At 46.2% G+C, this 11,570-nt stretch overlaps 2 protein-coding genes across 2 annotated transcripts in view; one reads left to right on the forward strand and one right to left on the reverse strand.

Moving 5' to 3' along the window:
- Positions 1-279: 279 nt before the first annotated feature.
- On the reverse strand, positions 280-6,853 carry Ptges3l (prostaglandin E synthase 3 like). The gene is made up of 7 exons (XM_028780355.1): positions 6,150-6,853; positions 5,693-5,806; positions 5,515-5,581; positions 5,318-5,416; positions 2,938-3,027; positions 1,130-1,183; positions 280-648 (listed from the first exon to the last, which is right to left on the reverse strand). The coding sequence occupies exons 1-7, from the start codon at positions 6,155-6,157 to the stop codon at positions 631-633; spliced, it is 450 nt and encodes a 149-aa protein (XP_028636188.1). The 5' UTR covers positions 6,158-6,853; the 3' UTR covers positions 280-630.
- The window catches only part of Rundc1 (RUN domain containing 1), a 10,633-nt gene continuing 5,680 nt past the window's right edge, over positions 6,618-11,570 (forward strand). The window contains exons 1-2 of the mRNA XM_028780353.1: positions 6,618-7,139; positions 10,790-10,948. Of these exons, the coding sequence (XP_028636186.1) occupies positions 6,630-7,139; positions 10,790-10,948 (669 nt within the window). The 5' untranslated portion in view covers positions 6,618-6,629. The remainder of the gene's footprint in view (positions 7,140-10,789; positions 10,949-11,570) is intronic.

The following is an 11,570-nucleotide window of genomic DNA, read 5'->3' on the forward strand; positions in this document are numbered from 1 at the left end:
ATTTCTACTTATGTGTATGAGCACCAAGTTTCAGGTGGTTGTGAGCCTCCTGGTATGGGCACTGAGGACCAAACTCTCATTTTCTGGAACAAACACACAAACAAAAACAATGCTACATAGTCTTGGCCACAGAGGTACAGAAAGCTAAAGGTCCAGGGTGACTTCATCTAGGTGGGATGAAGTCTCTGTAACACCTTCCCACTGCAACAGTGGCCAGAAGCTCTGGAGAAAGAAGGGGCTTTCCACGGGGAGGGGAAGTACAAGAAGGAAAGAGAAGGATCATTCCTAGAATTTATTATAATCTCTTTCTTCTTTGGCCCTTGCTTTACCACATGTAAACACATGTCCCAAACCCCAAGCTTCCCAAGCACAGATTCTAAGTCAAGTCAGTGGGAAGTCAGTAGCCCCACCAGTCAGCTTTCCACCCCATCTGATGCAGGCCCACACTCAGGTGCCAGAAGAAAGACCTAACACATGGAGAGGGACCCTTCAGAAAGAGCTTCTAGAAGAGTTCAGAGGTCTCTGTGGCTCTTCATGCATAGTGAAGTAGTTGAAGAAGGCCCCATCCTAGCTTTTCAGCATGACAGCAGCTACAGCCTCCTCCCCAGGTCCGCTGTCACAGAAAGCTAGTTAGCTGTCAGAATCATCCTGGAAGGAGAAGACAAAGCACTTGTGGTTTCTATGGTGAGCTTCACAGATGCTGCTCATTCCCCCTGCTCTCCTAAAATCCCAAGTTACATCTCTTAGGAAGCTAACTTTGGGGAATGAGGTAAAGCACCAGGACTCAATGAATAGGACTGTATTGTGCATCCCTTGTTTTGAGGATTTCAAGTGGTGTTACTGCTCTAAAGAGCTGCAGGCACTCATCAGAGCCAGGTGTGTTCTAGAATGGGGAGGAAGAAGGGGGAGGCTTAGAGAACACTCAATCTTGTGTCAAAAACTCAGAACATGCAGAGAGCCACTGTGTGCTAGAGAATGGGATACACATTCTTATATGTTTGTGGCGTTTTTTTTCTCCTGTTCCTTTTTGGAGCATGGGACTCGTGCATGGTGGGAAAACACACTTCCATTGAGCTGTTTCCAGCTCTAATGTGCTATTTGTAAAGGCTAAAAGGAAGCTATTACTTACGTCCAGATCATCCATGGCAGGAGGAGGCCTCTTAGTGCTGACCTTGTTCAAAAGCTAATAGGAAGAGAAACAGTCACAAGAGAGGAGGGGTGAGAGAAGAGCAGTCTGAGTATTAGTAGAGACGGGAGAACAGTCCCAGCCAGGGGGCGATGGAGATATGGCCCCACTTAAGACCACTTGCTGCTCTTTAGAAGAACCTGCCTTTGGTTCCCAGAACCCACCTTACAAAAGTTAACCTCTAACAGGGTATGTATGTTGGTACTTGCTTACAAATACTAGAACTTAACAAGTGGAGGCAGGAAGATCAGGAGTTCAAGGCCAGCCTCAGCTCACTACATAGGAAGTTTTCCAAGGCCATCCTGGGCTTCATGAGACCCTGTCTCAAAAGCACCAGGGACAGCCAGGTGTGGTGGCACAAGCCTTTAATCCCAGCACTCAGGAGGCAGAGGCAGGTGGATATCTGAGAGTTGGAGGCCAGCCTGGTCTATAAAGCTTGTTCCAGGACAGCCAGTGCTCTTACACTGAGAAGCTCTGTCTCAAAAAACAAAACAAAACAAAACAAAAACAAAAACAAAAGGGGCGGGGGAGTAGTGTGGGCCTAAAGAGATGGCTCAAAGGTTAAGAGCACTTCCTGCTCTTGCAATGTAAGGAGTTGAGCTCCCAGCATCCACATCAGGCACTTCCTGCTCTCAGACTTCCTCTTTCACCCGTGTGCACATGGCTCACACAAGCTCACTTAGGTACACATAAACACATAATAAACAAACAAACAAATCACGATAAAAATAACTTAAAAAAAAACTAATTTAAAATGAGTGTCACAGACCAATCATCCTAACATTCACAAGGCTGAGGCAGGAGGATGGCAAGTTCAAGATCAGCTTAAACTACATAGGGAGACTGAGTCTCATACAGAAAAAAAAAATTCAATCAATTTAAACACACTTAGAAAGTATCCTCCATGTCAATCCAAGTCTGGGGTCTGTGTGTCCTTTTACAATTTGAATTAAGGAGTTTCTGGTCTTCTAAAACCAAATCACACATGACAGGTGTTGTTTATGCGGAATCAGTGACTTACAAGTTTTATACTGGTTAGTATTAGAGTCCTATAAACTTTTCTTTTCTTTTCTTTTCTTTTTGGTTTTTTGAGACAGGGTTTCTCTGTGTAGCCCTGGCTGTCCTAGAACTCACTCTGCAGACCAGGCTGGCCTTGAACTCAGAAATTTGCCTGACTTTGCCTCCCAAGTGCTGGGATTAAAGGTGTGCGCCACGACTGCTCAGCTGGTTTGTTTGTTTGTTTGTTTTAAGATGGCTGAAAACTAAGAGTACATGCTTCTCCAGAGGATTCAAGTTTGATTTCCAATACCCACATTGGATGATTCACAACCACCTATAACTCCAGGGGTCCAACACACACACACACACACACACACACACACACAAATAATCCTAAGGATAGTAGAACACATCTTTAACCCCAGTACTAGGGAAGCAGAAGTGGACCTCTGAGTTTGAGGCCAGTCTGGTCTATAGAGTGAGTTTCAGACCATTCAGAGTTCCATAGTTAAGATCCTGTCTCAAAAATAAATAAATAATCAGTCTTTATTTATTTTCTTTTAAATTTCATTAATACTAATTTCTCTCATATAAGTATACAATGATATTACAAATATTCAGGTTGTTAGCACCAGCAAGTGGCCTGCTGAGAAAGTTCTAATGTCCCTGCCTGTGCCTTGATAATTCCCCAGCAAGTACGTGCACACAGACACAGAATGACTAAGACGGGCAGCAGGCGCTGTATTTCATACCTCTGCATAGTGTTCCACCTGAGCCAGCTCTACCTCGTCATCTCCTTCCCAGTCTCTCCAGTTATCGAAGTCCACAGAGAGCCACACAGGCTGTAAGAGGAAGCACAAACCATCACAGCAGGAGGACAGGAGCAACAGTCCAGGGAAAGAGGGGGCATGTGCATAGACAGGGACCTCAGAGGGAAAGGTCAATGTGGTACAGTGCTCCCAGCCTGCCCTCCAAGCTGCATCCACAAATATTCACCAGAACCTACTCGGTGCCAAACACAATGCCAAAAACACAGGGTCTGAAAAAGCACAGAGTTCTACCCTCCAAGGGCTGATGGACTAGGGTGGTCAACACAAAACATCCTAGGACTCATCCAAGCAAGACAGACAAGCTGCGTTCCCCAGAGTCAGATACAACCTTTCAGCATTCCAACCTGCCCGCATTTAAAGCCAGGTGTACTGCATTGGCCTAGCAAGCCAACACCTCTGAGGTGAAGGCCAGAGAACCAGGAGTTCAAGATCACTCTCCGCTATATAGCAAGATAAAAATTCAGTCATGGCCACATGTGACCCTGTCCCAAAACAAAGAACAATTAAACATTCATACATATTCACCTCAAAGTTTTTGTTGTTTTGGGGGAGGTGGGTTTTATTTTTTGCTTGTGTTCATTTGTGTTTTAGGCCTCCCTGCCCTAGAACTGCTTTGTAAACTTGCCTCTGCATCTTCATGTCACCACACCCAGAAATATTTTGTCTGCCCCTATGGACCATATTCCAGCCTGGTGTCAATGGAGACTAGAAGAGGGCACCGAATTGTCTGGAACTAGAGTTCTAAGCACTTCTGAGTTGCTGTGAGCTGGGAATTAAACCAGAGTCCCATGGAAAAGTAGCCACTGCTCTTAAGAACTGTGTCTCTCTAGCCAGGTATGGTGGCACACTCCTTTAAACCTAGCACTCTGGAGGCAGAAGTAGGCAGATTTCCAAGTTTGAGTCCAGCCTGGTCTACAAATAGAGTTCTAGGAAAGACAGGGCTGTTACACAAAGAAACCCTGTCTTCAAAAACAAAACAAACAAACAAACAAAAAAACAAAGAAAAGAAAAAAAAAGAAAGAAAAAGAAAAAACCAAAAACCAAAACAAAACCGGGTCATCTTTCCAGTTTCACAGTCTACAATAAAAATATCAAAATCATATTTATTTATTTATTTATTTATCTATTGGAACATGGCACTTTACACAAATGGATGTCATATTTGTGGGGGTTAGTTCTGTCCTTCCAGGAAGTGGGACCTGGGCCTCAAACTCAGATCAGTAGCAAGCACCTTAACCTGCTGGGCCGTCTCACTTGCCCCATAATCTACATGTTTTTAATGTCAGCAAGAAGTAAAAAATTATAAATGCCAGTAGCCAGTCAATATAATTTTTAAGATTTATTTATCATATGTGTGTGAATGTTTTGCCTGCGTGTGTGTGTGTGTGTGTGTGTGTGTACCACGTGCCCATGGAAGTCAGAAGAAGGTGTTGGCTCTCTGCAAACTGGAGTTACAGACAGTTTTGAGCCACCATTGTGGGACCTGCACGTTGAACTCAGGTTCTCTACAGGAGCAACCAGTGCTCTAACAGAGTCCAGCCCCTCAGAATAATGTTTTAACTGTGGAAAAAAAAAACCTACTAACCAAATGTAAAAGGGAGATTCAGCCAGCAGGTGGCCAACTTTCAGCTTTCAGAGGAGTAGCTGCCCTCAAGGGTCTTGAGCTCTAGAGAGACAAAGTCAAGATTGTGTTTACCAGAGCACACTGGGAGCAGTGGAAAGAGTGGCTCAGAAATGAGATGGAAAATATGCAACAGAGTCAGCCATAGTAATGCCTGTAATGTCACAGACATGCTTGTAATGTCAATGTTCAGGAGGCTGAGGCAGCAGGATGGCAAGTTCAAGGCCAGCCTGAGCAAAGTAGAAAGAGCCTGACTCAAAACCAAAAGCAAGCTGGGCGGTGGTGGCGCATGTCTTTAATCCCAGCACTCGGGAGGCAGAGGCAGGTGGATTTCTGAGTTTGAGGCCAGCCTGGTCTACAGAGTGAGTTCTAGGACAGCCAGGACTACACAGAGAAACCCTGTCCCCCAAAAAAAACTAAAACAAAACAAAACAAACCCAAAAGCAAACAGACAAAAACCTACTTCCCCCAACAAACCCTGACGGATGCTGTCTAGACTAGGAGGAAATACATAGACTCCAGAATATTTGGGAGATCAAACACACAGGACTCAGAGTCCTCAATAGTGACTGGGAAGAAAGCAAACACCATTCCAGATATAACTCTGATGCCTGGGTGCACAGAGAGAGTGCTCGCTTGGATGAAGAGAGCACAGCAGTAGACCACCCCTTACATACTCACCTTTATATCCTCCTTGGTGAGCCGAGGCCAGGCCACCTTCTCCTTCCATTTCCTCACAAAGCAAGTAATGGAGCGACCAGAGCGCTTATCCTGGGAGTCCTGTCAGACAGACAGCCTCGTTTTTAGGATAAACCTCCAGCTTCCTTGCTTGGCCAACCTTTCTTGTCCAGATATGACTATCCTTACCCTGCTCTCACCTTGGAGTTCACCTTGGCATAGAACTCAATCTCATTGTACAGCTCCACCCCATCACCGTTCCTGCAGCTAAAGATACAGTAAAGAGAAGTAGGAAGTGATGGGACAAGTTCTTGAGACACCAGGGGGATAGGAACAGTTCTTGAGACGCCAGGCCAGTCCACTGGGGATGGCTACTACCTGAACACAATGCGGTGGTCCTCAAGGAGCACATTGACGTCGGTGCTGTCCTCAACGCAAAACTCCATGAAAACATATTTGGGTCTGTCGTACCACAGAGTCCGGGCATGCTGCCTGAAGAGGTTGGAGGTGGAGCTTGGTAGGGGTAAGACTGAAGGCAATGTGGAAAGGTGGAGGGAGGAGGCAATAGAGTCGTATGTGGTCCCACTGAACCAGACGGAGGGGAGTGGTGGGAGTGAGTGGAGGTCGTGAGACTAAACCCGGAGAGACAAGGGAAGTAAGGAGTTAGGAAGTACATTCAGAGCTTACCACCCCTCTCACCCACAGTCACAGAGACCTGGAGTCTGGGGCTCCGATGGGCAGAATCAGCAGCTTCTACAAGATGTGGGGCAGGAAATCTGCAGGAAAACGGGGAGGGGAGTATCTAGGGCCTGTATGATGGCGGCCTGAAACTCACCGTTCCATGGTGGCTCCAGCTGCCCCGTGGCTTTTGGAGTCCCAAGCAAAGGCCTCTATCTTTAGCTCCTAAGAGCTCCCTAGCAGCTGTCTCTCCTAATATGGTAGGAGGAAGGGTTGAGAGGGAGGGAAAGGTGGCTTGACAGCAAAAGTGATTTGCACTCCAGAAGGACTCTGGGAGCGTTTACTACATCTCGGAGTCTCCAGAAATAGACAGATCAGGAATACAATATCTACCCTTTTTGTACAGGGAAAGGACTACCCTAGACCCTATAGGCAGGACATTACTTGTTCTGGGTTTCATTCACTTGTTCTTCCAACGCAAAGTATTCCTGTGTCTAATTCACAAAAAGCATTAAATAAGTCCCGAGGGGGCGGGCCCTCCCGAGATTGGAGGCTACAAGCCCCGCCCACCGCTTACACAAGCCCGTTGCCATGGCAGTAAGGGGCGCAACTGACGTGCGGCGGCGTTTCCGGGAAGATGGCGGCGGTGGGAACCTCTACAGAGCTGGGAACTGTGGTGACCGCCGTCGGGCCTAAGGCGAAGGACGAAGAAGAAGAGGAGGAGGAGGAGGAGGAGTCGCTGCCACCATGCGAGACTGTGCGCTGGGCTCCCGTGGGGGCAGTGGCCGAAGCCGGTCCTGGGGCAACGACGTTCTCGGAGGAGGCGGCAGCCGAAGAGCCTGGAGCGGCTCCGAGCTCTCCTCCGGACGCGACTGTCCGCACGCTGAGGCGGCTGCAAGCCGAGCGGCGGCAGCTGGATTCGGCCCTGCTCGCGTTGTCCTCGCACTTCGCGCAGGTGCAGTTCCGCCTGCGCCAGGTAGTGCGCGGGGCGCCGGCGGAGCAGCAGCGTTTGCTGCGCGAGCTCGAAGACTTTGCCTTCCGCGGCTGTCCTCACGTCCTAGGGTACGAGGGGCTGGAAGACCCTTGTGGCGGTGACGAAAGCGATGTGCTGCCGGGGGACCGGCCACGGGTGCGGGGCGAGGACCAGGTGAGGCTAGGTCCAGATGGGGATGAAGATGATGCAGGCAGGGAGTTTTGTGGGTGGTGATGCTGACACCGACCGAGGTAGAAAGAGTGAGGAGCGACCGAGCTGGAAGTATTGTAGGTATGTGTATGCAAAATAGAGAGAATGGAGACAGGAAGATGCAGAAGGACATATGGTGAGCGTTGAAAAGGAGTATTGAAAAGGCAGTGGGTAATGAAAGCCGTCCTGCCTCTGGCTACCTTGCCCACGACTTGAGGTACTCGAGTATGTGTTTGTGTCACACTCTCTACCCTGAGGTATACCTCCGGCCCTGAGCACTTGTTGATAGAATGAACACTGGGAAGGGGGAGGGGGGAGTGGGAAGTGAAAGGGAAGTGAATTGGAATCCATGGAAATTTAAATTAATCCTCCCTGGGTTTTTTGTTTTTGTTTTTGTTTTGGCATATAGATAGACTGTAATCTTTATACTGTCTTATCTCAGTGAGAGGTCGGTGAACAGACACCATCCCTTGGCAGTGGAAAGAAACACATCTGATTATAAGTATGTCCTAACAATGTCTTCAGACAACTCTACCATCCTGCTTAATGACAGGGTTCTCTGAACGGGGCCTTCTGACTGACAAGTGAGTTCTTCAGTACCCGGAAGAAGCAAGGAAATTCTGTAAACCACAACACAGGAAGGTTCCTTACAAACGTTGAACGTCTGGAAGCTGGAAGTTTTGAGACAGGCCACCTTTTCCCCTTTCTGTTCTGCAGATTGCAGTCCACATGTGGCTTTCTTCCCACTCAGAATGGCTTAGCCAAGAAAACTTATTTGTAGGAGATACTGACTTATGCTGATCTGAACTGTTTCCAGTTCCTTCCTTCTCGTACCCATATATCCTTGCACAAGGAGCAGTTAACCACAAGTCAAGTCGCCGGACTTAAAAAGTGGCCAGGCCCTGTGCGGTAGTGAATACTGTCTCTATTGCTTATTGTCACTTTCAGAAAAAATGTCAGGGTAATACCATAAAAAACTGTGCTAGGCTGATTAAGCAGCTGTATTGTTGAGTGCATATGTTACCGGCTGAACAAGCAGTGCCTGAGTGGAGGGCATCTTTGGGCAGAGTGATTTATTTTTTTTCTGTCTTGGGGTGGAACCCAGGAACTTGCATGTCGTAGGCAAGCAAGCGCTCTGTCACCAATTAAGCCATGTCTTCAGCCCTTGAAATTATCATTATTGATTTTTTTTTTTTAAAGACAGGCTCCCTGGCCCAAAACTTGCTATAGAATAATCTTGAAGTTTGTTTTTTAATGTGTGTGTGTGTCTGTGTGTGTGAGCGTGTGAGCATGTGAGCATGTGTGTGAGCACAGTGCTGGTGTCACAGCCTGCATGTGGAGGTCAGAGGACAACTTTCAGGAGTTAGTTCTCTCCTTAGAATATGAGTTCTAGACATCAAACACAAGCCATGAGGCTTGGTGTTCCTAACCTTGAGTTTCTCATCGTCCTGCCTCCACCTTCTGGATATTGAGATTTCTAGGCACATGGGCCATGCCCAGTTATTCAGTGCTTGGGTTTGAACCCAGCACCTAGTGCATGCTAGGCAGGCATACTACCAAGTTAGCTATCTCCCCAGTCTCTCCAAATAACCTTCAACTTTATCTCAATGTGTACTGGACATTAAACCTACTATTTCCTGCCTTGCCCCAGAACTTGTTGGTCTTGCTGATAAATTTGTTTGCATAATTCCAGCAAATATGCTGTAACGATGACATTGAGTGACAGACTTGGCAGGTGTAGTAGTCATGGAAACAGATCAGGATTTATAGCTGGTTTCTTTCTTCATTGGCTCCACAAAGGGGTTATGTCTTTGTTTCTTTCTCTTTTAGCTAGTTTTACAGTTTCCCCCAGTTCATTATTTGGAATTTGTTGTTCTGTGCCTAATTTAGTCCAACAACATATAAGACATATGTAATGAGGGCTGGAGAGATGGCCCAGTGGTTAAGAGCAGGCTGCTCTTGCAGAGGACCCAGGTTTGATTTCCAGCACCTACATGGCAGCTCACAACTGTCTATAAATCCTGTTCAAGTAATTGGACACCCTCTTCCAGCCTCTGTGGGCACAAGGCACTCATGTAGTGCACAGGCATACATGTGGGCAAATCATCCACAAAATAAAAATTTAAAGATTTTTTTTTTTTTAAGAAAAAGAAATACATGGAGAGTTCACTCCATACTGGGCACACTTCTAGGTGTATTGAAGATCAAAAGTCAAGGTCTTTGAGGAGTTTGTAGATTAGTAGAAATATGTCCTAAACAAACACTATGATGACTAAGTGTACACAATACAAAGGAAGAAATGACTTGTTCTTCCTGGAGAAAGCCAGGAAAGCTGTCAGTGGAGGCCTCGTTTCTAGCTGAGACCAGGAATGGGGTTATGAGAAGCAGTGGTAATACTCAGGAAGAACTGAAGGGCATCCTGAGGTGTCTGTCATGTTCAACAAAGCTCAAGAAAGGGGATCGTTCTTTAAGAAGTTGAACGAAAATGTAATTCTTTGTTTGTTTGTTTTTTTTTTTGTCTTTCCTCTCTCCTACCTTGCTTCTTGAGGGCTTGGTAAGTACTACTTTAAGGCTAACTTTAATACTGTGTAGATCGTAGTTTAAAGTGCAGCCTTATGCCTATGAGTGGTGTAGTGTCTCTGTTCCTTTTTTGTTTTGTTTTTGTTTTTTTTGGTTGGTTGGTTGGTTGTTTTCAGTGTTAGTTGTTAAGACAGAGTCTATATATGTAGCCCAGGCTAGCCTGAAACTCACTTAGTAGTACAGGTGTACACATCACATCTGGCTTGCTTTTGTTTTGTTTTTGTACTTAAAATGATAAAGACCCAGTATCTGAGAATATGTTGGCAAGACTTGATCCCTGTAAAGGACATTTAGTAACTTAAAGGCAGAAGCTATGTGGTAGCTGTCAGTGAGAAAGGGTTGTTCTCAGAAATTTTCTTCACACATACACCCACACACCATACTGTTAATGTTCCATCCCTGTAACTTGGCTTTTGAATTTCTTTGCCTTAGGTACTTACATTTCATTGTTTCCTGTTTTACAGAAATAGCTATAACCTTTCCGAATAGCTTTGAAATTTCATAAAACTGGTTGATTTCTATATATGTAAAGCTTTCTCTCTACTCAAACCCTAGGCTTTGGCTTTTGAGACAGTATCTTGTGGCTCACCCTCAGACTAGCTATCTAGCTCATGCTGGACAGGAGCCTCTGATCTTCACAAGGCACTGCCTCTGGCTCATTACCCCAGACAGTTGTGGAAAAATTGGTTTGCACAGAGTAGTGAGGAATTATCCTGTGTCGACTGACCATGCAAGATGACTGGCACCTTTAACTTCTGGAGGCAATCTTACCTAAGTTTTCTGTTTCCTGACTAAATATTTGAAAAACAACAAGCCTATTAGCAAAAGGCTTCATCTTGTTTGTGTCATGTTCGAAATAAAAACACAGATGCCATCAGTTGCCCTGGGTGAAGTACATTGTCACTGCTAAGCCTGCTTGTCTGTTGTTTCATTGAAGCCGTATGTATTTCTTTGGCCATTATTGGCCTGAGAGTCTTAAAGTGCCTTTGGTTTCTCTTTTCTATAAAATAGCCCAAGTATTTTTCTCACCACAGAGTGAACAGGAAAAACGGGAACGCCTGGAAACCCAGAGGGAGAAGCAGAAAGAATTGATTCTGCAGCTCAAAACCCAGCTTGATGACCTGGAAACATTTGCTTATCAGGAGGGTAGTTATGACTCCTTGCCACAATCTGTGGTCTTGGAAAGACAGCGGGTGAGCAGACCTCAGTGGCGACTCAGGCATTTCTCATACTTACTATGTCCCTGCTGGTGGTATTCCAGCATAGCGTCTCCCAGTGCACTTCTCCCATGGCCTTACTGAGAACTCAGGGTCCAAATAGGAGAGATTAAGACATAATGAGTGCCAGGTGGTGATGGTGCATGCCTTTAGTCCCAGGACTTGAGATGCAGAGACAGGAGGAGGAGGATCTCTCTGAGTTTGGGCCATCCTGGTCTACAGAGTGAGTTCCAGGACAGCCAGGGCTACACAGAGAAACCCTGTCTAGGGAAGGAAAAAAAAAAGTATGTATTCACTCAGAAGCCTTTAGAGGAAGTAGATATGAAGCTCTGGAGATTTATTTTTTATTTTATGGGTATGATTATTTTGCCCACGGGACATCTGTGCATCAAGGGGATCAAGCAGCTGCCTGTGGAGGCCGGGGACGGTGGCAGAAGCTGTGAGCTGCTGTGTGAGTGCTGAGAACCCAACCCTGGTCCTGTGATGGGTGCCCGTGCTCTTAACTGCTGAGCCAGCTCTCCAGCCCAAATGTGAGGCTATTGGATCTTTTTGGATTGTTTGCCCTTCTACTGGGTGAAAGCTCACTGGCCTGTTTTTT

This window comes from Grammomys surdaster, unplaced genomic scaffold, assembly GCF_004785775.1.
Source record: "Grammomys surdaster isolate TR1022 unplaced genomic scaffold, NIH_TR_1.0 371, whole genome shotgun sequence".
Taxonomy (NCBI): domain Eukaryota; kingdom Metazoa; phylum Chordata; class Mammalia; order Rodentia; family Muridae; genus Grammomys; species Grammomys surdaster.

Coding starts and splice junctions, on each gene's coding strand:
- Ptges3l (XM_028780355.1), bottom strand. Junction 3,028..5,317: donor TCACCAAGGAGGATATAAAG/GTGAGTATGTAA, acceptor TTCCTCTTACAG/CCTGTGTGGCTCTCTGTGGA. Junction 1,184..2,937: donor AGGTGGAACACTATGCAGAG/GTATGAAATACA, acceptor TCTTCCTATTAG/CTTTTGAACAAGGTCAGCAC.